Source organism: Equus asinus, chromosome 5 (assembly GCF_041296235.1).
Source record: "Equus asinus isolate D_3611 breed Donkey chromosome 5, EquAss-T2T_v2, whole genome shotgun sequence".
Taxonomy (NCBI): domain Eukaryota; kingdom Metazoa; phylum Chordata; class Mammalia; order Perissodactyla; family Equidae; genus Equus; species Equus asinus.
In genome coordinates, this window is record NC_091794.1 from 86697248 (window position 1) to 86722996 (window position 25749).

Below are 25749 nucleotides of genomic sequence, written 5' to 3' on the forward strand. Positions count from 1 at the left end.
TTTTGTGTACAGTATAAGACTATGGTTTAGTTTCATTCTTTTGCAAGTGGCTGTCCAGTTTTCCCAATACTATTTATTGAGGAGGCTTTCCTTTCCCCATTGTATATTCTTGGCTCCTTTGCTGTAAATTAACTGACCATATATGCTTGGGTTTACTTTTGGGCTATTTTATTCCATTGATATATGTATCTATTTTTATGCCAATACCATACTATTTTGATTACTATGGTTTTGTAATATATTTGAAATTAAGGAGCGTGATGCCTCCACTTTGTTTTTCTTTCTCAAGATTGCTTTGGCTATTTGGGGTCCACCCTCTAAACCCTTATCATCCTTTATTTTTCTCAAAACATTTATCACTACCTGACATTATATAGTCACAGTCACTTAATGAGGGGATATATTCTGAGAAATGCCCCATTATTTGATTTCATCATTGTGCAAACATCATAGAGTGTATTTCCACAAACCCAGATGGTACACACCTAGGCTATCTGATACTAAAATTACGGGATCACCATTGTATGTGTGGTCCATCGATGACCAAAACGTCATTATGCAGTGCATGACTGTACATTTATTTACTTATTTGTTTATTTATTGTCTATCCTGCTATGAGAATATAATCTCCATAAGAGTAGAAATTTTGTTTAAAACTGTATCCTCCAAGCCTGACCCATAGTAGGAGCTTGTTTCAATTATCTATTGCTGCATAACAAACCATTCTAACATGTAGTGGATCATTTATTTGCCCACAATTCTGTAATTTGGATAGGCTTAGCTGGTCAGCTCTTCTCTCAGTTTCACCTTTAGTCACTCACATGGTTGCATTCATCTGAAGGCTCAATGGGACTGGATAGTCCAAGATGGTTAAGTCTTGCATTTAGCAGTTGGCTGAAGTGCCTTGACTTGCCTCTATGTGGCCCATCCAACAAGATACCTTGGGCTTCTTAAGTGGTGGCTGCAGTGTTCTAAGATAACGAAAGTGGAATCTTAAGGCTCAGCTTCTGAAGCTATATATACAATGTCACTTTCATTATATTCTGTTGATCAATGCAAGTAACAAGGACAGCCCAGATTTAAGAGATCAAGAATTAGATGGGAGGTGCAGCAAAATCACATTGAAAAAGGGAAAGAACACAGAGACCCATGATTATTCCAACAGTCTATCATAATGCTCTATAAAGGTTTGTGGAATAAATGAATGACAGTACTATATCAGGTCTAAAGTTCCATGCTTCACATGCAAGGTCTGCTGTGATCAGCACAGATCTCATTATCTTCCTGTAGAACTCATCGCAATCTGCTCTGTGATTTATTTACTTGTGTGTGTGTGTTTTCTCCTCAAAGGAAGGTATCTTGTCTTATTCTCTCTGTATATACCATGCATCTAGCAGATATTCAGCCTCCAAAGAGACACTCAGTAGATTCTTACTGAGTTGAATTTAATTCAACAACCTTGACATCTTATCCTTTACCTTCCTTTCCATCATCATGAAGTCACCAGTTGACTAATTCCCTGAAAATCTCACCATCATTCCTGTCTCCGTGCCTTTACCCATTCCATTTTCCCTGCCTAAAATACTCTCCCTCTTCCTCTTTGCTTATTTCAGTGTTTCTCCCTGACATTTAGCAACCTTGGCCCTACTCACTAAATTCCAGTAGAGGCAAGGTCATTATGACCACTGTGATAAATACTACCAGTGAAGCCATTCTTTGGGCCTATAGTGGGAACAATATGGTTTTGTGTGTCCAGCACCACCTCCTGTCTTAGGAAGTGTTCCTTCCCCCAATCCAACTATATCGTGCTTGAAGGAGTTACTATATTCCTATAAGACTCTACCCTTCTAGGTACAGTTGAATCACCCAGCATGTCTGAAGCAGGTGCTGAAACTGAATAGAAAGTAGGAGTGGAGCAGATCAGTCTTTGTCCTTCTGGGATGGAATCCCCTTCCTTCAAATGTACACATATGGGTAGAGTCTCCCTAGACTGGTTGAGGCATATGCAACTGAGGTGTAATTGACCCAGTGTTGAGGAAGCTAATGTCTAAATAAACACTACCAGCACCGCCAAGCCATTAAGTTTCTATAGGGCTTTAGGGAAGGTTTGGGTCATGAAAACACTTGGGTTTTTACAAAAACTGAAGCAAAATGCTTGAGGAAACAAAAAGAATAAAACAGGGCAGAGGAATTTCTCTCATACATTTTTTCCTGGGTAGGTAGCCAGAAAGGAAAAGGGTATGGAAGAGAAAATATATGACTGGAATACAAAAAGCTGCTGAGTTAAGGTTTTGGGGTTGCATGGATGGCAGTTTGGAAATGGAATGGGGGTGGACCTGTGCCTGGGGAACACCTCTTCGGTCACCAGAAAAGCTAAGAGAGAGAGCCAGACAATGGGAAGACAGAGCTGAGTTAGGAAGGGGAAACCTCTTATTCTGCAAATTAACTTGTGCCAAGCTAAAGTGCGTCTGTATCTGGAATTGGTGACCTATGTTCTCAGTTTCGGTGAACGGCACCATAAACCATCTCTCACCGATCCAGAAACCTGAGAGTCACTAGAATCACATTGACCCTACTGTCCCTCACCCCTCAAGGTTAATCGTCCAATGAGCCCTGTCAATTTTGCCTCTTTTTTCCAATCCATCTCCTCCTTTCCATTGTTACTACCACTGACCTAGTTCAGGTCCCTATAATCTCACAGTGAGACAACTAGTCTTCCTGCCTCCAGTCTAAGTCTAATCCCCTTCCAATCCATCCGTTATATGCTGCCAAAATAATCTTTTCAAACATGTGTCTTAACAACCATGTTGCTCTCCTTCCTTTTTTTTCTTTAGATTTTAGATTTTATTTTTTTCCTTTTTCTTCCCAAAGCCCCCCAGTACATAGTTGTATATTCTTCGTTGTGGGTCCTTCTAGTTGTGGCATATGGGACGCTGCCTCAGCGTAGTTTGATGAGCAGTGCCATGTCTGCGCCCAGGATTCCAACCAACGAAACACTGGGCCGCCTGCAGCGGAGCGCACGAACTTAACCACTCGGCCACGGGGCCAGCCCCCGCTCTCCTTCTTAATAACCCCCCACTCCCCAGCTGCCCGGTTCATCCTGTCTAAAAACTAACCTTAAGCATAGCATTCCAGACTTTTTGTTCCCCGTTTAACTTTCAGCCTTTGCTCTGGCCATCCCCTTCATCCCCAAAATCACACACCCTGTGCTCTAGTCATATTGACCTACTTTCAGTTCCCCCAACACAACATGCTTTATCAAGCCCCTATACATATCTGGAAAGCCTTCTCCTCCCCGGGCCAGCCTGGAGAACTCCAATCCATCTTTGAAATTCAGTTCAGGAGTCATCTCCCCTTGACTTACCTTAGGCAAAGTCAGGTGCCCCTCTCTCAGGCCCCCCAGAGCTACTTGTATGTACTTCCACTATTATACATGCTTATTTACTTGCCTGTTGCCAGTCAGCAATGGGATGCTCTCTGAGAACAAGACTGTATTTTATTTATCTTTATATTCTCCATATCTAGCTTGTGTGTGCTGGCATGCCTTAGAAAAAGGCCCTGGTATTTTTTGTTTTTGTTTTTTAGACCACGGTATTTTAATCATTCATTAAATTGTTATTTATTAAGTACCCACTATATATCAGATCCTGTGCCATTTTTAAAGGTCAGGGGGTACTACATTAAGCAAGAAAAAACATCAAGGCCTTCAAGCAGGGCACTCTCCAAGAGAAGCTTTATGACTGCATGGATTTACAGTACAAAGTTATTTTTGAAAGCAGATTCTGGCAGATGAATTATTTCACGGTTCCAAAGGAAAGTTTAAGCAACTCTTTGAATAATTTTAAATGAAGAAAAAAGGTTTTAGGATAGAGTGGCTGGCTACCGGCAATAGATGGACTAACATGACCAAGACCTGCCACATGGTGGCAGTGCTTCTCCAGGAATGAAGATTTATCGCGTAGGACTCCAGAAAAGTAAGTGGTGCTCACGCTTTTCTCCAGAGGAACGGTAGTACTGTACTAAAAAGTTAACATGGTAGACTTTCTCAATTTGCAGAAGAGAAGTAAAAGATATAACTTAGTCAACTTTCTCCCTCCAAACTTTCATAAGCGTTTGGAATCTGCTTTTGTTTGTCTGTCAGCAAACAACTAAATAGGACTTTGGAATGGGCTGAGCATGTTAAATTCCATGGTTTATTTTTTCACAGACAGATAACCTTAGTTTTTTTTAATATTGATCATGTGTGATATAATGATAGATCCTACTAGTGAAAACATTTCCTAATTTATATGACCAGATTAAGTGTGTCAGTACTGCACAAGATTTCCTGTAGAGTGCCATACTTCTGGGTGTTCTGCCAATTAAACTCATTTGAGAATCATGATCTGATCCAATGTTTTCTAATTAAAAATAAGGAAAACAAGGCTCTGAGAAGCTAAATGATTTCCAAAGGCCACAAAGCCATTTGTGGGACAGGTTTAGGCTAATTCCTGCAAAGTGAACACTCTCGATCTTTCCCTTGCTGCCATCTATAAACATCATAAGAGCTTGCTGGATGATTGACCTTGAGAGTCAAGAGACAGAGAGGAGGCAGGATGACGCCCAGGTTTCTGAATTGGTGAGTGATGGATTATGGCGCCAGTTACCCCAACTGAGAATACAGATTGCTAATTCCAAAAAAAGACTCGCTTTAGTTTGGCACAAATTAACACGTAGAATAAAAGGTTTCCCCTTCCTAGCTCACCCCTTCCACCCGCTGTCTAGATCAGAGCTCTCTCTCTCTCTGTCAGTTTCTCTGGTGACTGAAGAGGTGCTCCCCAAAGAGAAGAAAAAGCTAATTAGTTCTCAAAATGCTAATGTCAGGACTACTATCTCATTTACTCACTTCCAGAGGGGGTTCAAGAAGAATAACGTAGTTGTCAGGTGACTGAATTAATTAGTTTAACAAATATTGATTGATTTCTCTACCATGAGCCAGGTATGTTCTATACTCTTGGTTCTCAAAGTGTGGTCTCCATACTACCAGCATTAGCATCACCTGGGAACTTGTTAGAAATAAATTTTTGGGCCTTACATCAGACATACTGAATCAGAAACTCTGGGAGTGGGGTCCAGCAATCTGTTCTTACTAGCCCTTCAGATCATTTTGATGCATTCTCAAGTTTGAGAACAACCATTCTAGATAGTGAGGATATGGTGTTAAAGAGAATAAAGTGCCTGTTTTCTTGGAGCAATTACATACAAATACATAAAAATAAAATTTCAGGCAAAGGTAAGTGTTATCAAGGAAAACAGGACAGAAGATGGAGGGAGAATGTAGAGGGTGCTCAGGCAAGGTGTCCCTGGAATATGAGCTCCTGGGTCAGATTGGGCACGGTGTGAATATTGGCTCCACCAGTTACTAGCCTTTTTTTTTTGCTGAGGAAGATTTGCCCTGAGCTAACATCTGTGCCAATCTTCCTCTGTTTTGTATGTGGGTCGCCGCCACAGCGTGGCTGGCGAGTGATGTAGGTCCATGCCCCGGATCTGAACCCACGAGCCCAGGCTATCAAAGCAGAGTGCACCAAACTTAATCACTACGCCATAGGGCTGGCCCCAGTTACTAGCCTTTTAAAGGTTTAGTTTCCTCATCTGCTAAAATAGAGATAGTAATATTACTTACCTCACACAATTACTGTGAAGATTAAACAAGATAATGTTTGCAAAATTCTTGTAACTGTTTCTGTCACAGGGTAAGCCCCCAATAAATGTTAGCCCTCCAAATATGAGGAAAGAGTGCTATGGATATATATTTGGGGATCATCAGGGTAGAAATTAATAGTAAAGTGGGTGAAAAGGTAGATAGACTTAGACGTGAGAGAAGAGGATGGATGGTGGGATCTTGGTGGGGGCAGAAGTGGGTTGAGAAGTGGTGAGGAGGTGAAGAAATGAAGATGAAGAGAGAGAACTTTTATTTGAACCCAGCAGGAAGCTTGGGAGAGGAGGCCAGTGGATGGGGTGACTAACTATCCTGGTTTGCCTAGGCCAGAGGAGATTCCCAGGACGTGGGACTTTCAATGCTAAAACTGGGACAGTCCTGGGGAAATTGGGATGAGTTGGGCACCCTACCAGTGGATAGACTCATGCGGGTGATGTGGGGTTAGTAACTACTGTGACTTTTGTTTTTTGGTGCCCTCTGATCTCCTTACAGTAATCTGGTAAACTATCCTCCAGTAGTTTGAGTCAACCGGAAGGGCAAGGGAGCTCTGAGCTCTGGTGATGCAGTGGGGAGAAGTCAGCCTTGCCTGGACAGAGTAGGATAAGGAAAGACAGAGAATGGACCTGACAGGGCAAAAAGATACTAACCAGCACAGTGACAAGAGAGAGAACTGTCTGAGATTAGTCTGATTCCAGACCTTTTATTCTTTTTCCTGCCTTGTCCAAAGAGTCTAGGAGTGGGATGGGCGGGTGTTTTCTGCATCCTCGAACTAACCTTGAATAAAATTATAAAGGTTACCCAAGGATATTCTTTGGTATCTGAGCAGCCCACACAACTTTCCTTTTTTGATGTTCAGTGGTGTGACTACCGTGTACAAGAAGGGGCAGGTAGGATCTAGCGGCTCCAGGGATAGAGGTCCTGGAGAAAATCCCCACAGGGGCGCTCAAGTACGGGACAGGGATGCCCTCGGGTGCCCGTGGATTTTCTCCCAGCTCACTTGCCGCCTGGAGGGTTTACTCCTCAAATTGTGCTTGATGGGAGCTGTGGCGCTGTGGTAAAGGTCAAAGGTCAAAGTCCACCACTCGCGTGGTGCGCTCTCGCAAGGCCAGACAGCCCCGACCACCCGGACAGCAAGTACACCTCCAGCCTCCCCCAGGTTTAGTTGACAAGAGCAGCCTCCACCCGCCAATCCAACTCGGATTACAGTGCTGTATACTTGTAGGGCTGGCCGAGGCGCTTCGTGATTGGTAGGACGGAGACAGGGCGTGGCCTCATGTAGAAAGCCTCTTCCGGATTGGTGCAAATCGTGAAGGGCGGGGCTTCCACTGTGGCTGGGCGCGAAAGCTCGAACGGCGCTGCGGGGCTACAGACGGCGGGAGCAGCCGCGCCCCGGCTCAGGGAACCGGAGACCTGCTTCGTCCCGAGCGGAGCGCTGGGGAGGTCGGAGTCATGACGGGCGAAGTGGTTTCCGAGGTGAGTGCGTGCACGTGCCTCCATCCACGGCTGCTGGGGCCCGGCGCCAAGGGATGGGATGTGGCCGGGGTCGAACCTGGCGGAGCCGGTCGCGGCGTCTGGGATGACTACAGTTCCCGGCGAGCACCGCGCGGCTCGGCCTCGCGGCCCCCCGGGATCGCCCCGCTGTCCCCGCAGGTCCGCGACTCCGCGGTCCAGCCCCAGCGCTGGGGTTCCCGCGCCCTGGTCTCGCGGCCGTGTTGCTCTTTCTTTGCGGCGCGGCCAGCCCCTGCTCAGCCCCACCCGCCCCACCCGCGCTCCCGTTTGGCGCGTTTCCTGCCGAGGGAGCTCTTCCTCCCACAGCGCCCCAAAAGAGAAGAAATTCCGGGCCGAACCCGGCCGCTGGGATGCGGGGCGGGATTCTCTGTAAATGGACGGCGGGAGTTTTAGGGAATTCGACACTGGGTCTGGAAGGGGCCTTTGAGGTCGCTGCACGGGGCCCCGAGAGGGGAAGTAGAGCCTCAGGGCCTCCTGGTTGGTGGCTGACTGGTCGCTGGCGGAATTGGGCAGAGAAACATCTGTTTTCAAAACTATGTTCTTTTCTCGGGCCTGGACTAGGGTGAGACATTTGCCTTGGGAGCACAATTTAAGGGGGCGCCAAAAAGACTCAGTAATGAAGATCATATTTTAATGCAATATTTTTAAAAATAAAAATTAATACAAAGGATTCCATGATTTGATTTTGAACAAAATATCAGACTTTTAAATAAAGACCAGATCCGACCCCGCCCTTGCACTACTCTGCCGAGCTCGACTCACCCCAATCCCGGCCCTGGTTCCAATAAAACTTTATTTACAAAAACAGGCAGCTGAGCTCATGAACCACAGTTTGCCAATTTGATTTTTTTTTTAATATTGCACTAAGGTATTATCTTGATGACTAAGTTTTTTGAGGCCCTCTCTCCTCATCCTGTTCCTGGCCCTGGCTGTTGCTGGTACTGCTGCCAAGAATAGAGTGATTAAGAGCATCACTATGTATGTTTTTGAGCTTTGTGGTTACCTAAACTTTTTGCACATCCACAAACAGTCTTACTGCTTTAAGTTTTGGGGAGAATCGTGATCCTCAGTGATTCCGCAGCATGCATTATCTTTGGTTATTATTTTAATAAATGTACCAAACATTCAAATCAATTTGATAATTGTTTGAGAAACCATTAGGATGAAGCCTTGTGCCTTATACATTACAGATGTTAATATTTTCCCCCTTATCAATAAGTTGATTCAGAGCCCTAAGAACCCCAAGGAGGTAGGAGACCTGGCATCTAGGGTCAGCGTGGTCACTAACTGGTCAAGTCACCTAACATACCCCTCCTCAGATTTTTTCCCTTGTGACTTTTAGAACGATTTTATTCAGAAAATTTCAAACATGTACAAACATAGAAACGCTGGTATAGTGAACCCATCACCTAACCTCAACAATTATCAAATCATGGCAGTCCTGTTTCATTTACACCCCCACCCACTTTCCCCCTCACTGGATAATTTGGAAGCAAATTCTAAACATAATTTCATCCACAAATATTTTATCATGCATCTCTAAAAGATAAGGGCTTTCCATAACAGATAACCACAATATTATTACCACACTTAAAAATTTTAGAATTATTGCTTAATGTTAAATATCAAGTTAGTGTTCATATTTCTTTGACTCTTACATATACTTTCAGTTTGTTTGAATCAGGATCCAGACAAAGTCTGCATGTTGCAAGTGTTAATATGTGTGTGTATGTATATATCTTAACTCTCTTTATAGGTTCCCTTCCCTCTCTTTTTCCTTGCAAGTTACTGTTAAAGAAACCACATAGTTTGTCCTATAGGGTTTTCCATATCTGGATTGCATCTGTGTGATGTTATTTGGGTACACTGAGAAACAGTTCATACAGAAAAAGCATAATAAATGCTTGATTATTTTCATTTGTTTACCGTTACTCAGAATAAAGAGTTGGTTCTATAGCATCCTTCAAAGGTGAACAATGAATTTTTGTTTGTTTTTTGTCCAGTAATTCTTAATGTCATCCCTTCGTTGAACCATTATATTGGGTTTTTTCCTTATTTCAGCCTGATGATCCCATGATGATTTGTATATTATTATGTACTTAGAGTTTTCTGTCACCTGCTGGTTAATGTAAAGTATATTCTCATTTTCTAGGTTCACCTAGAAATCAATGATCCAAAACTCATTCCACAAGAAGCAGATAGTCCTTCAGACAGTGGACAGGGCAGCTGTGAAACAACTGGGCCCTTGAGTGAAAGCGGTTTGTAACAGTCACTACTTTTATTTTTAAAAATAGAATGTGGGGCTTGTGTTGTAAGTGGGTCGAGTTAGTTTCATTATTGTCTTTTTTTTTTTTTTTTCCCTTGGAAAGGAAGATTTTCCCTGGGCTGACATCCATGCCAATCTTCCTCTATTTTGTATGTGGAAAGCTCCTGCAGCATGGCTGATGAGTGGAGTAGGTCTGCACTGGGTATCCAAACCCCTGAACCCGGGCTGCCAAAGCAGAGTGCATGGAACTTTAAACACTCAGCCACGGGGCCAGTCCCCTCATTATTCTCTTGATTTATTAAATTATTAATGCCTAACCTTATTGTTTGCTTTATTATAAAAGCATAATAATAAGCTGTACCCTTTTGAAAATAATCCATTTCTATTATATTATTGAATGTATAAAATGTCTAGAAGCTACCACATTGCCTGGTTGAATGCATTCATCTTATAATAAAAGAATTTTTAACACCTGCCAGAAGGATTAGAACAACTTTACACATTGTAAATATATATAATTACATGTCTCAGTAAGAGACACTTTTCCAGGGAAAATGTTTTTCAAAATGTATTTTTAGATTTGCTTTGCTACAATCAGTTCTTGGTGATAGTTACATAATTTCATAAGGTGATATATCACTTGGATAATTGGATGTTTTTGAGGAGTAGTGGGACTAGGAGGAAGGCCAAATGACAGCAGACCTCTAAAAAAAATTGTGTTTCCTCCAGATTCAGATGAAGAGATATTTGTGAGTAAGAAATTAAAAAGCAGGAAGGTGCTACAAGACAGTGATTCTGAAAGAGAGGACCCAAATGCCTCTCCAGAGAAAAATACCTATGACAGTGTGGAGGAGGAAAATAAGGAGAATTTATACGCTGGAAAAAATGGAAAAGTCAGAAGAATTTACAAAACTCTGGCAGACAGAGATGAAAGTGACATCGAGGAGTCTTTGTATCAGGAAAATCTTGAGGCCCAAGAGACACCTTGCTTAGAGCTGGGTCTCCAATCTGAAAACTCTGTGAACTTTACAGTGGACAGAAAGATTTGCAAAAAACCCACATGTGATAAAGAAGGAACTGGAGGAAAAGCAAGAGTAAAATCAAGGAGAAGACTTGAGAAAGAAGAGAGAAAGATGGAAAAAATTAGGCGGCTAAAAAAGAAGGAAACCAAAAATGAGGTACATTAAAAAAAATAATTTGCTATTTTGAAGGCAGATTAACATTTTAGAAAAAGTTGCTTTTACTTCTTGAGGTTGTTTCTGTACTCAGAATATAGCTTTAAGTTGATTGTTTTGTATTGTGAGTGATTTAAAACTTGTTGGTCTTATTCTCCATTTCGGATACATGGAAGACACTTCCAAATAAATAGGTTTCTGATTTTCTTTGTGAGCACATGGGGTAATTCTTTGCTCATTCTGATCTGATGAAAATTAACTTTCAAAGGAGGATTTTTCATGCATCCATCCATCAGAAGTCTTGTTTGCTAACTAGAAAAACTACACTCAAGTTTTATAAACTAGTTGCTTAATAAGTATTTAACTTATTTGCTAATATGGACAGTGGCATAAAAACCACAGCATGGACTTCAAAGGATGTCTATGGGTTAGGAACCAGTGAGAATCTTCTAGAATGCCATATATTTGTCTATTAATGAAAGATGGGTTTTTTTTCCTGGCCTGATGCAAATTGCCATATGATGTTGTAAAATACTGGATTTTGAAATGATTGGACTTTGCCTTTCTTTGTGCATTATCCAGGAAGATGATATGGAACAGCCATTTAACGATAGTGGCTGTCTTCTTATGGATAAAGACCTTTTTGAAACTGGGTTGGAGGAGGAAAATAACTCTCCATTGGAAGATGAAGAGTCATTAGAATCAATAAGGGCAGCTGTGAAAAACAAAGTAAAAAAGCACAAGGCAAGTAAAAGATGAGTGTAATAAGACCTAACCCCCCGCCACCACCACTTCTAACCTTTGTTTTATTTTCTGATTTACTCTTGGAACCTTATTTATTTTAACTGAAGAAAAACACATGTCAATTGATTTAAGTTTTTCAGCTGTTAATTTTAAAATCATGGAGTACAAGAGATAGACATACTAACTTGTTTGGAAACTAAGTATTTTGATTGCCCTCATAGGAACGTTGGGAAAAAAAGTAAGATACTTTATGTTGTGTAAGAAGCGGGTAAATAATGGGGCAGAGATGTAAATTTTATAATCCTGTGGCCTCTAAGAAATGAACCTGTAGGGTTTTAGGAAGGGCATCAAAGAGAAGTATCGTCAAAGCATTATCGTCCTGAGTGTTTACAAGCATAATCGTTCTTGCTAAGATTATCTTTAGCTCCCTGGGAGTCAGTGTCCCTCCTTAGGGAAATATGTGATACAGAGGTATAAGAAATGAGGGCCCAAACTCCATTTGAGACTCTAATTTGTTTTCTAGGCTTTATAGAATGCTGTGTGTTTAAAATTTTCTATTTGATAATTACTGATTTACTATTAATGTATCATGATGTGATGTTGGAGGACAAAAGCCATCTGTGAATAAGCAACAGCCTCTTGTTTCAGTTTAATTTTTGTCCGTGTTATTCAACTTGTAATCTTCTCTTTTAGAAAAAGGAACTGTCTTTGGAGAGTGGAGGCTATTCATTTGAAGAAGAAAGTGAGTTATCAAAAGGCAGCATGAGGAAGGTGAGGTAGCGCCCTGTTTGGTGTCATGTTGATCTCTTTCCCCAGGAGATTGTGAATTTCTCAGGGATAAACATTTTTTCATGTCTATCATATTTTCCTGGTACTCAAGATATCGCTTTGTACGTAGTAGAGACAAAACTATGGATTGGATTGAATTAATTCTATGTGAATTGCAAATAAATGAGCTCCTTGAGTTTGTATTGTATGGAACTTATTGGTGCTTACTGTGCCCCCTCCATCCTCTTTTCTTGGAGAAAGCAAACTTTTGAGGGATGAATATCTATCTTTCTGGATAATAGCATTAATGTAATCTCACTTTTTCTTCTCTTTTAGGAAAGAAAGGCAGCCAAGTTAAGTAAGGAAGCTTTAAAAAAACTGCATAGTGAGACTCAGCGCCTTATTCGAGGTAATACAAGCCAGTACAATAAACTTGCAGGCAAATCGCAGTATTTCTTTGTAAGCTCAACTTGGATGTTCGGGATTTTTGTTTTTTTCAACGTTCCTAATATGAATTGGATTATAATATCAAGTTTAGAATTGATCTTGGAGAATGGCCATTGTTCTAAAGCCTCTGGAACATTAGTATAAACTGAAAAAATTTCTAGAACTGTAGTGGTGGTAGGGAGGGAGATTTTTTAATGGTTTTCTATGGACCCGCTGCATCAGGATTCCTTTGGGAACCTTTCAAATGTGTAAATTCTTAGGCCCCACAGAAATTCTGATTCACTAGGCATGAAATGGGTTCCAAGAGCCCATATTTTTAGAAAACTTCCTGCATCAGTTTGATTTCACAACTAGGTTTAAAAGCCATTGGTCTTTAGGGAATTGTTTTGTACTTAGGTCCTGTCTTTGTTAAAGCCAGGATTGTTCCATTTCTGGTGATGGCTTTGGCTGTACTCTTTAGTTAACTGAACATGAAGTGACATTTCAGAATATACAGTATACATATTTGCTTGTTTTGTTCCATTTTATAGAGTCTGCACTTAATCTTCCATATCATATGCCTGAGAATAAAACCATTCATGAGTTCTTCAAACGTAAACCCCGGCCCACTTGCCAAGGAAATGCCATGGCGCTACTGAAGTAAGAACCCTCTTTCCTTTTGATTATAATTTTCGTAAACATTCAGTTTTGTAGCAAACACATGGTGTAAAAAGTTCAGATTCCTCACTCCCTTAAAACTGATTTAACTGTTTCATTATGTGCTAAGGAGTGAGAATGTTTCACATTGAGGATAATTTTCAACTTCAGCTCATTTTCCCTTCTCTAGGTCATCTAAGTATCAGTCAAGTCATCACAAAGAAATCGTAGACACTGCAAATACAACTGCGATGAATAGTGACCACCATGGCAAAGAGTCTGAGCAGACAACAGGTGCGGGATCTGAAAAGGAAATTAAAGCACTGCCTGTAGTTTCAAAGACACTGCAGATCACTGCTGGATCAGACGTGTCATGCCGTAAGGATTTGATGGGAGGCGAAGAGCTAGAAATTCAGGAGAAACAGAATCAGAGTGATGCTAGATCCTCACCTGGGGACAGCTCAGTGGTGGAACAGGAATCCAGCTTCCTTGGGAACAAGGACACTGGGGAGTATCAGGCCGGAGGTCTTGTGGCGCCTGAACCTCATGCCCTGGAGGGAGAAGGCCTGAAAAAAACAGAAGAACCAGAGGAGAACGTGGAAGAGCCCAGCCAGCAAACTAAATCAGCAGCAGCTGTGCCACCTGAAAAAGTGAGGCGGTTCACGCTGGATAGACTTAAGCAACTGGGAGTAGATGTTTCCGTCAAGCCTCGGCTGGGTGCTGATGAAGATTCCTTTGTGATACTTGAAGAACCTGAAACTAACAGAGGTAATCCTTTGAATTGTGGGAGGCCTCTCCAGAGTGGTTTATTCTGGCAGCTTTCGATTATAGGAAGGACAGGGAACACAGGAGAAACCGATGACCACACATGATCTTGTTCTACAGGGGTACCCGATACTGGTGGACTCTCAGATGTTCTAAACCTGATTTAAAATGGAAGCCTGTTGATAGGTTAATATACAAAAGAGGTGCATTGCTGTTGTGTTATGGTGTGAAATTCATAAAAGCATTGTTCAGTTTTTCACAAAGAGAAACAGTTCAGTTCAGTAAATTGTCTGCAAAACTGAATTTCTTTTTTTTTTGCACTCAACAAATATTAACCTATCCACTACATGCAAGATGTTGTAGGGCATAGCACGAGAAATCTGACATTTATCCTACACTTGAGCTACTTACACTCTAGTAGGGAAGATAAGAAGTATGCAAATACAGTATTGCAAGAGAGAAGGTGGTAAATGGCATCTTCTATAATGAGCATGTGTCACTGATAATTGGAAAAAATTGAATAACGTGAAGAAACGGGAAACATTCTTTGCTGAAAGAAACATTTAGAATAAAGTGCAATGGGAGTTCAGAGGAGGGGTAAGTTTCTTCCAATAGGTGGTTAAAGGAAGGCTTGGAGAGTAGGCGGATGTAATTACCTGTTCATTGTTTTTCCCTTTATGCTTTGAATAGGAATCTTCTGACTTGTTCCCTCCTCTATCCCCAGTGCTTCCACAGAAGATGACACATTGTAGGCATTCGTATTTATTAAACGAATGAATGATCCTTCAAGACAGAACTCAAGTATTGTCACATTCGGTAAACTTCCTGACTCATAGGTAGAACTGAGTGTTCCCTCTGCATCGAGGCAGTGTGGCATGATAATTAAGAGCTTAGACTCTGTCGCAAGACCAGGCTTTGAATCTAGACTATGCTACTTACTGTGGAACTTTAAGCGTGCTATTTGGCCTCTCCGAGCCATCTTTTTAAAAAATTTAAATAACAGCACTATCTGGTTCATGGGGTTATAGTGAAGATTCGTTGAAATAATGCATATGAATGGATAGCATAAAGAAGCACTCGAATGCTGGCTGCTGCTGCTTCTCTTATTAGTGAAATTATTTCCACCAAGACTCTCCTTTGCTAAACAGCTGACTGTTGGCGGGTGCTATGTCGGCCACAGTATCTGGTGTGTAAGACATGCTCACTGAGTCTTTGTTGATTGAACAGGTGGACTTTGTGGAAGTGGAGAGGACATTCTTGGAAGGGATAGGAAGAGCTCTGCATGGCGCGTGTTGGGAGGGTGGGAAAGTCAGTTTGACCACAGCAGGAGGTGGGGTGGGCGGTTGTGTAACAGAATCAGCGCACCTCCACTGGCAAAGAAGCATGGGAATGAGCTGCTGCCCAGAACAGGGAGGGAAAGTTTTGTTGTATGGGACCAGAAGTTATCTAAACAGTCCCAGACGAAGAGATGGGGAAGAACCATTTTTTGAGTACTTACTATACTAGATGCTGTGAAATTTTGTTAGTAGAGGACCATTGGAAGGTTTTTAGCAAGGGAAATGACCCAATCAGATATTCATTTTAGGAAGTTCAGTCTGGTGCCTGGTGTGGTGAACACATTGGATTGAGTTAAGAGTAAAAGCCGTAGGAACAGCTCAGCGTCCTTAACCTCATTAGAATAGGGTCTCCATAAGACAGTGCTTGTGGATCTAAACTTTGGGGGGCCAGGAATGTATTACTCCTGCTTCCTGCAGTAGTATAGGGAACAGTCTCTGCCTTAATTCCTCTACTTTCCAGACTTAGAGCAATGGGAATGAGAACAGTTCTAGATCCAAGCTACTGGTGGAATCTCGAGCTGGAGCAGAGACTTTTCACTTAGAGAGGAGATGAAGGGTCCTGGAAAAAGACTGATGGAGGAGAAGGGATTGAATAGGGATTCTAGAGTGGGGAGGGTGATGATTGAGTCATGTGGTAAAGGGCAAGAAAAGTGGATGCTTCAGTGGGTTGGGGGATGAAGAGCTTTAAGGGGCCTGCCTCAGAAGAATGAAGGCACCTCCTGCCTCACTATTATTTTAAGTCCCAAGTAATCTTCCTCCTCATTCATTTCTTTTATTCTCTTGGTGCCAATAATGACCTACCTGTTTCTGTTCCCTTTCCACTGCCACCCCCCGTTGCTTCCGCCCTTACTGAACCACTGTCACATAGGATGCAGACTTACAGCTTCTCTTCCTACTCTTGTTTGTAATGTAAACGTACCATCCTCTGGAGTGGGGTTTTTGCTGCTAATAATGTTAGGGACTCAGAATACAAAGGTTTCCTTCCAGTTCTTTTTCCACTAAGACCTTCCAGGGAAGGAAAAATTACATCTCGATTGTAACCACAAAACTCCTAAAGTATGATTTGAGTGCATTTTAGAAAAAGAACCAAACTGAGAGTATCCTGGACATTTTATCATGGAAAAGAAGGCACATGAACATATCCAGCATCTGTCAACCCAAAGGGCTTTTCTCCTTTTCCTTTCTCTTTATAACTGTCATTGTCCTCACGACAGATCCCACTTTGGTATGAGGAGTTAGAGTGAGTAGGGTTGGTGCCAGGGAGCAGCTGGCTGAGGGAGAAAGGAGGAGGAAATTCTAAATAATACTAGCGGGGAAGAGGAGCATGCCCTGTTGCCACTGGACCGCTGAACTTATTGTTCCCAGTGTCAATAGTCCCGTTCGCATACAAGTTGGGTGTGTGTGACGGAGGCCACGTGTAAGTGAGATTTCCTCTCTGATTGTGCTGGTAGCACTAGGATAACAGCTTTACCAAAAACCTTTTTCCAGTCCTGCTGCTGAGTTACATCACTGCTTGGATTGATTGTCGTTTTCTTTGTCCTTTTTTAAATTTTTGCCCATATTTAGTAAGATTGCTGGTAAATAATGAAATGTTCAAAATAGGGAATAAAAAAAGGAGATTGAAACTCCTGAAAAATTAAGCCCTTGAATAATTGAGAATTGTGGTATTTTTTTCTACTAGTTTAATACTTCTTCTTTTTAAGAATTAAACATATCTAGGACTAGAAGATTAAAAAAAAAAAGATGGGGGCCGGCCCAGTGGCATGCTGGTTAAGTTCACACACTCTGCTTCAGCAATCTGGGGTTCACAGGTTCGGATCCCAGGCACGGACCTACACACCACTCATCAAGCCTTGCTGTGGCGGCATCTCACATAGAAAATGGAGGAAGATTGCCACAGATGTTAGCTCAGGGACAGTCTTCCTCAAGCAAAAAGAGGAAGATTGGCAATGGATGTTAGCTCAGGGCCAGTCTTCCTCACCCCCCAAAAAACCAACTGCACATATTTAGCAACTTCAGTTGTAAACTTATATCTTAAAAGTCTGATTTTTGAAATATATTGAGGAAGAGCAGTTGCAGCAGTCCATTGACCCAGAAGTTTGGGTGAAGTTCTAAGTTATAAGACACAGGTGTTAGTAGCAAAGGGGTTTTTAATGTCTCTGTATTTTTTTTCCCTGCAACTTTGTTGAGCTAAAAAACTTAGTGTATATATATAGTTCTTGACTGGCATCTTAAAGGAAAGAGTTTAAGCATGGCAAACTGACATACGGGTTGGCTTTTGGGTTTAGAACTGGAAGCCTTGAAGCAGCGTTTCTGGAAGCATGCTAATCCAGCAGCCAAACCCAGGGCTGGTCAGAAGGTGAATGTGAGCGTCATAGTGAAAGAGGTGGGCACTGATGGAAAGGAGGAGCTGAAGGCAGATGTGGTGCCTGTGACTTTGGCAGCTGAGAAGCTGGATGGAGCAAGCCACACAAAACCAGGTATTTGAGTCCACAGTGTCTTTTGCTTTGTACTCCTGGCAGGTCTTTATGGCTACTGGAGACTCTATAGTGAAAAGTTATAGAACTTTTTCCTTGGAGACTGGACAGCAGTACCTCCAGCATGATTCATGTGTAGCATTGCCTGGAGGTGTAGGGTGGGTAGGATGACTTTATTTCTTAAAGTAGCCTTTGTCTTATTAAAAAAACTCATAAATATCTGTTGTAGAAAATCAGTGGGAAAAATAAACAAAAAACTTCTGCAATCCTCTGTCAGAGACAACTTCTATAACCATACTGTGTATCTATCCTTTTAATCTCTCCTCTTTGCGTGTATGTCTATGGATGTTTAAAGAAAAATAATGTGATCAGACCATGCATTCTGCTTTGTAATCTACGTTTTTGTTTTAACCATATATTAGAGACAGGTCTATTCTTCCTGCTCTCACTTTGAAAATACAAGTAATATATCACATAGAAAAAAATAAAACATTGAAGAAAAGGTATAAAAGGAAAAATTATTCTTCCCAAAGGTAACTGTTAACAGTTTCTTGTGTGTCCTTCTAGGAAAATTCAAATGCATATACCACTGTGTATGTGTGTTTGTATGACATTAATTACACTTACTGTCTGCCAGCTACTGCTCTAGGTGTTTTACAGTAAATAACATTAGTATCCTTATTTTATATATGAGGAAACTGATATACAGAGCATTTAAGCAACTTGCTCAAGTTTACACAGCTAGTGAGTAGTAGAACCAGCAGCCTAATCCAGACCACCTAATTCCAGAGCTCAGATACATATTATCTTGCCTTTGAGGTTTTTTTAACAGCTGCATAATATTTCATTGTATGAATATAATGTGATTTGTTTAACCATATTCCTATTAATGGACATCTTGTTCGTTCCAGTTTTTGGATTTCATAAAATGTTGCATCTTAGGGTCGGATATATGTTGGTTTATCTGGATGTGAAATTCCTTACAGTGGACTCATTCAGTCAAATTTTGATATATATCATCCCATTGTCCCTCCCAAATAGTTGCCCCAATTTACACTGAGTCTCAGTGTATAAGAGTTTCTGTTTCATCTTGTTAATAATGGATATTATCGGGCTGGCCCTGTGGCTGAGTGGTTAAGTTCGCACGCTCCGCTGCAGGTGGCCCAGTGTTTCGTCAGTTCGAATCCTGGGCACGGACATGGCACTGCTCATCAAACCACACTGAGGCAGCGTCCCACATACCACAACTAGAAGGACCCACAACGAAGAATATACAACTATGTGCCAGGGGGTTTGGGGAGAAAAAGGAAAAACATAAAATCTTAAAAAAACAAAAATAATGGATATTATCAAAACTTCTAATTTCTGCAAAATATGTCAAAAATGGTATCTCATTATTTTGATTCGTATCTCTTTAATCCGAAGTGAGGTTAAGCATTATTTTTAAGTTATTAACAACATATGTTCATTTTTCACTAAACTACCAGTTCATATCCTTTGCCCATTTTACGCTTGACTTATTTCTCTTTTTCTTTAATAAAGATAGATTTATCAATGTTTTCCTTCAAGGCTTCTGAGCCAGAGACTTTTGAAGTCCCACTCCTCCCCTCTTTCTTCCCTTTTCAATAATGATTTTATAGTCTCTGCATAGGGTATTATCCCAGGTGTAGAACCAACTGTGGAAGTTCTGTCTTACTTCAGTTCATAATAATCCCCACTTGTCAAAATAACAAACGCCTATCTCTGATTCTCCTCTGGGATGTGAGTAGACGCTTCTGGAGTCGCCTGAAGTGCACTTACATTATTGTAGTATGTAGGCAGTCATTACGTCTAAAGCATTTCTTCGTATTTCTGTTCAGGTGAAAAGCTTCAGGTGCTGAAAGCTAAATTACAGGAAGCAATGAAACTGCGCAGATTTGAGGAACGCCAGAAACGCCAAGCACTATTTAAATTAGATAATGAAGATGGATTTGAAGAAGAGGAAGAGGAGGAGGAAATGACAGATGAGTCTGAGGAAGATGGAGCAGAGGAAGAAGAGGAAGTGTTAGAGGGAGCAGAGGAGGAAGAGAAAGCATTAGAGGGAGCAGAGGAGGAAGAAGAAGAGAAAGAGGAAAGCAATCAGGTCTCTGGCAATTATGTAATTTTTTTGCTTGGTCAGGATAAGGGTAAAAGAAAATTGGATTTGAATAAGAGTATAAGAAGCATGTTCAATTGTATAAGAGGTTTTAGGAGCAGAGATGAACATAGCTAGCTCTTATGTACCTAAATCTTCCTGCATTCAGTTCTGTCAGCAGCATCGAGCATCTGCAGTTCACACAGCCGTAGCCTTGGCTTCTACTGTTGGTTTACACATTCTAATATAATGCTGATATTAAAATGGCTGTGCATTAATAGAGACTTTCATCTTTGTTGTTTATTTAGCTTTCTCTATTCAGAATAAAAAGCACTTTTAACCTTGGCCAGGTTGAGGTCTGAAATAAATTCTCAGGCAGGCCGAGACCTTCTGAGTTATTTTCATTCTTCACTGAGGAGGGCATTTGTAGAAGGGCTTCTTGCCCTTGTTCCTGGTATTGTTTTCCATCTGGGGAAGATAGGTGATGATAGCATTTTGGTATTAGAAAAAAGAAAAGCTTTCTTGCTTGACTTCTGGGGTCTCTCGGAAGAGTTGGTTGATCTTTAACCCTGGGTAAAGGAAGAAGAAAGCAATGGCTGGACTGGGCAGCATATCACAGTCTGTGGTTGGTTTGAGATCAGTAGTTATCCTGCAATCTCAGGCTAATCATTTAAGCTCTCATTGCTTCAATAAAATGATAATCAAGTCTTTCGTAATCTTGTAGCAATTTTGGGAGGGCAAAAGGTAAAATAAGTATAAAAGAGCTCTAGAAGTGTCAGGGAAAATTACGTTAAAGGTAATAATTAGACTGAGCTTCCTTCAGGGTTACCTTCTCAGATTTAAGATGTGACCTGTAACCAAGCAGCCGTATTTGAAGCTGACAGTGTGTTTGCTTTTAAAATTTTTGACTTCTCTCATTTTGTTTTCGGGTGGCATGATTGATAAAGATTGCAGAATTCCTTCTCGGTAGTGAAGAAATTGAAACCAAAGATGAAAAAGAAATGGATAAAGAAAACAATGATGGCAGTAGTGAAATTGGCAAGTCAGTTGGCCTCTCTGTTCCCCAGCCTCTCTCATCTGATTCTATCTTACTTCTGTTTAAAGACAACTCTTCCAAGATGGGGTAAGTAATTCTCCCTAAGGAAAGATAAGATTCCTTTGGATGTGTCCATCTAGTAAGGAAAACAGATACTCAAACAATTTACCTCCTTATTTTGTAGTTACTTTCCTAGTGAAGAAAAATCAGAAACAGATGAAAACTCAGGCAAAAGGGCTAGCAAACTGGGTAAGCAGTGACTCTTATGCAGAACTTGACTCTTCTTTGATCCTCTAGCTTTGATACTTACAGACTACAATTCCATAACATTTCATTTTTTGAACCCTAGTGGGCTTTTCCCAGTCTGACATGTGGCAATGAAAGGGATTAATTAGAATTTTATTTTGGTCCAGGAGTTTTGAAAACTTACGTGCCCTTTCTTTGTATTTGACCGTGGGTATATAATAGGTCTGTAGTGAGTATGTGTTGATTGAGTGAACCATTAAATATTTCTATCATATGTAGACCAAAGGAAGATGTGTAAGTGATTGAGTAATGGAGAGAGTGATTTTGGCCATTAGGTAGGGTGCCTACCTGAAAAACGGGAACTTTCAGGTGCCACTTTGTTCCGAGTGATAAACCCTGATCGGATAACGCTATCTTAGTACTGTAATTTGCCTTTAACTTAATGCTTTGGAACATATAACTTTAGAAGTTTGTCTGTGAGTGTTACCTGACAGGTTCATTCTCAACCCTTTTTCCTAAACAAATCCACCTTATTTCTGGAAGCACTCACTTAGAAGTTGCTTCTCTTTCTTTAGATGAAGATGATTCATGCTCACTGCTAACAAAGGAGAGCAGCCACAACAGCAGCTTTGAGCTAATTGGCTCCACAATTCCATCCTATCAGCCTTGCAACAGACAAACAGGCCGTGGGACCAGTTTTTTCCCTACTGCAGGAGGATTCAGATCTCCTTCCCCTGGGCTATTTCGAGCCAGTTTGGTCAGCTCAGCTTCTAAGGTAAGATGGTAATGGCTTTCTAATCTCCTCCCCCTATTGCTTCCCACATTGCTAAATAAAGTGTGTCCAAGCCAACCAACTCCCACCACATTATGTATGTTCAGTTTAAAAAAATCCACCCTCTTTGTGTATTAAAAACAAGCCTCATCCAGTGTTCTTACTTTTTTGGGGATATTTTTCTTTCTGCTTCTCTTGGCTATGCATTGTCCTCCTCAACTGCAATTGCCTGAGAGTGGATTACACATTGCAAATAGCAACTTCTGTTGTTGTCATGACAGTGAATGACATTTGTGAAATGTTTTGTTTTTGTTTGGTTTTGTTTTGGTGCCAGAGTTCAGGAAAGCTGTCTGAGCCTTCACTTCCCATAGAGGATTCCCAGGATCTGTATAACGCCTCCCCAGAGCCTAAGACACTTTTCCTAGGAGCAGGAGACTTCCAGTTCTGTTTAGAAGATGACACCCAGAGCCAACTGTTGGATGCAGATGGGTAGGTAGTTTTATGTTTCTGTGGGTGGTACTGCTTAATTTTGTTTAAAAATAAAGTGAGCTTCTGTTACTCCATCTGTGCCTTCTCTTCTAAGAAAGAGAAGGTGTACAGACCATTAGTATTACATTCTACAAGTCTGAACAAAGTCTCTCCAGAAAATAAAACGTAAATAAGCCTTGCTGGCATTCTGATCCTTCGATCTCTGCCTTATTTGAAATGCATAGCTCTTGTAAGGGCATCAGACTTCCCCGTATCCATCCTATTATGTTATGATTGTTGGATGGGATTGAGAGTTACAGACTTGTGGCACGTTACATGGACATAACACCAAGCCTTACTCTAGCACCATCTGAAATCACCCTTTCCCCTTTACCTTTTGAACAGGACTTATTCTTTCATAAGACTTCCCCCTCCCTCTGTAGATTATCACAAGGCTGAAGTTTGAATCTTGTCTTCTGGTTTGGAATTCAGCTTCTAACTTTGGTATTAGAAATGTGTTCAGAGCTTTTCACCCACTACCTTGTTTTTTTCCTAGAGAATTTCTTACACTCTTCCTTGTGCTTGTAGGTTCTTAAATGTTAGAAACCACAGGAATCAGTACCAAGCTCTGAAGCCTCGATTGCCATTGGCCAGTATGGATGAGAATGCCATGGATGCTAACATGGATGAGCTGTTGGATTTGTGTACTGGAAAGTTCACATCGCAGGCTGAAAAACATCTGCCTGGGAAGAGCGACAAGAAAGAGAACATGGAGGAACTTCTGAATCTTTGTTCAGGAAAATTCACTTCTCAGGGTAAATATCCAACAGAGAGCATTACGCTCACCACAGCCAAATATCTTAAGTCAGTATCTTTGAAAGCCCCTTACTCTTGGGTAAAAAGTTCATAGAAAACAGGGCTGTGGTGGATTCTGGCATGTAGGCTGAATTAACTGCTTAGCTCTCTGACATTTAGAGCTCTTAGTTTCTTAGGGTGGTAAACTGTCGACTTAAGACTGCTTTAGCTTTGGCCTTATGATTCATCATTTATGGTTAATATGTATGCAAAGCTTAGAACAGTGTCTGGTGTATAGTAAATTTCATATAAATGCTAACATATTATTTCCACCTGCACACTTCTTTCTCCACTACCCCCCACCCCTGCTAGAATGTCAGCTCTGTGGGAGCCAGGATCTTTGTTTTGTTCACTGCTATATCTCTGGTGCCTAGCATATAGTAAGCACTAAATAAGGATTTGTTAAATGAATGGATGGTGAGCTCCTTTTGGCAAGCTTACCTTAAAACTATATGAGCAGGCATGTCTTTCGATGGCTGGGAAAAGAAGATTAAGCTGTCATTCCTTGGTGACAAATCTTTTTCTTGCTGTGATGTAGATGCCTCCACTCTGGCTCCATCAGAGTTAAATAAGCAGGAGAAGGAGAGCAGCATGGGTGATCCAATGGAAGAAGCACTTGCCCTCTGCTCAGGCTCCTTCCCAACAGACAGGTGAGTCTCAGCGTTTGGTGGGAACCTGGGAGGGCACGGTCTTCTGATAAAATCTTGGGGTCAGGTTCTCTGAGATTAGCAATAACTGGTCATCTTAGGGGCTTCATATCCTGAGTCTTGCAGTGGGTTTGAGTCTCATATTTACATAGTAAGGAAATTATAATGCTTTCATTTAGTTGGTGGAAAACAGGGTAAAAAAGGGCAAGAATAAGCAAATGAAAGTGCTCAACATCACTAATAATTAGGGAAATGCAAATAAAAATCACAATAAGATACTACCTCATACCCATTAGGATGGCTACCATCAAAGAAAGAGAAAATAACAAGAGTTGGCAAAGATATAGAGAAATTGAAACCCCTGTGCACTGCTGGTGGGAATGTAAAATGGTGAAGCTGCTATGGGAAACAGAATAGCAGCTCCTCAAAAAATTAAAATATGATTCAGCAATTCCACTTTTGACTGTATAGACAAAAGAAGTGAAAACAGGTATTTGTACATCCATGTTCGTAGCAGCGTTATTCCTAATAGTCAAAAGATGGAAGCATCCCCAGTGGATAAACAAAATGTGTTGTGCTTAAATGCGTTTCCTTCCCTTAAAAGGAAAGGCAATTCCGATACATGCTCCAACACAGATGGACTGTGAGGACATCATGCTAAGGGAAATAAGCCAACCACAAAAATACAAATACTGTATGAGGGACTTACAGTAGTCAAATTCATAGACAGAAAGTAGAAGGGTGGTTGCTAGGGGCTGGGGAGAAGGAAGAATGGGGAGTTGTTTGATGGGTATAGAGTTTCAGTTGTGCAAGATGAAAAGAGTTCTGGAGGTTGGTTGCACAACAATGTGAATGTACTTAACCCTTAAAAATGGTTAAGATGGTAAATTTTATGTTGTGTATTTTATCAGAATTTAAAAAATTTTTTTGTTTAGGGCAAGGTATCTTGTTTACTGTTTCTTGAAGAGTTTGTTGGTGCTACTAAAATATTTTCTTTTACTTTTTTGTTTTTTTATTTATTTTTTATTTTTTTTAAAGATTTTATTTTTTCCTTTTTCTCCCCAAAGCCTCCTGGTACCTAGTTGTATATTCTTCGTTGTGGGTCCTTCTAGTTGTGGCATATGGGACGCTGCCTCAGCGTGGTTTGATGAGCAGTGCCATGTCCGCGCCCAGGATTCGAACCAATGAAACACCGGGCCGCCTGCAGTGGAGCGCGCGAACTTAACCACTCGGCCACAGGGCCAGCCCCTACTAAAATGTTTTCAATTCTTAAGTTGGCTGAGTGCTTATAATTTGCTTCTGACAACTTATTTTTTGATTTGTTGATTTGCATTTTAGGGAAGAAGAAGGTGAAGAGGAAGAATTTGGAGCCTTTCGGCTTGTCCCAAATGATAATGAGTCTGATAGTGATGAGGTGAGTTTTACGGGAACACAATCATTGTAACTGAACTCCATGTATTGATGCTGTATGTTTTGTTTTGTTTTTTTTCCCTAGACTGAGTTCTTGGGAATTTTGTTTGGCATCTTATCAGAAGCAGTTTCCTAGAATGGGATGTTTGGGCAGAAGTTTATAAATCCTGTTTTAGTTGAGGATACATTTTATTCTGTGTAACTTGGGGAGTGATACTATATGATTTTGCAGGATGAACACAGTGACTCTGATAATGAAGATCTGGCGCTCGAAGACCACGAAGATGATGATGAAGAAGAGCTCCAGAGGCAATCGGAGAAGTTGAAAAGGCAAATGTAGGTGATCTGTCCATTCTTCAATTGCTAGAAAGTTGTTTGTT

The 25749-nt window shown here is 41.1% G+C and overlaps 1 protein-coding gene across 1 annotated transcript in view; it reads left to right on the top strand.

Moving 5' to 3' along the window:
* Window positions 1-7012: 7012 nt before the first annotated feature.
* Window positions 7013-25749, top strand: part of CLSPN (claspin) — a 32149-nt gene continuing 13412 nt past the window's right edge. Inside the window, exons 1-18 of the mRNA XM_014840110.3 lie at window positions 7013-7171; window positions 9360-9465; window positions 10203-10651; window positions 11231-11392; window positions 12086-12163; window positions 12497-12569; window positions 13138-13246; window positions 13434-14011; window positions 17634-17825; window positions 19682-19944; window positions 20883-21058; window positions 21156-21220; window positions 21793-21992; window positions 22324-22478; window positions 23046-23272; window positions 23851-23962; window positions 25298-25373; window positions 25602-25705. Of these exons, the coding sequence (XP_014695596.3) occupies window positions 7148-7171; window positions 9360-9465; window positions 10203-10651; window positions 11231-11392; window positions 12086-12163; window positions 12497-12569; window positions 13138-13246; window positions 13434-14011; window positions 17634-17825; window positions 19682-19944; window positions 20883-21058; window positions 21156-21220; window positions 21793-21992; window positions 22324-22478; window positions 23046-23272; window positions 23851-23962; window positions 25298-25373; window positions 25602-25705 (3149 nt within the window). The 5' untranslated portion in view covers window positions 7013-7147. The remainder of the gene's footprint in view (window positions 7172-9359; window positions 9466-10202; window positions 10652-11230; window positions 11393-12085; window positions 12164-12496; window positions 12570-13137; window positions 13247-13433; window positions 14012-17633; window positions 17826-19681; window positions 19945-20882; window positions 21059-21155; window positions 21221-21792; window positions 21993-22323; window positions 22479-23045; window positions 23273-23850; window positions 23963-25297; window positions 25374-25601; window positions 25706-25749) is intronic.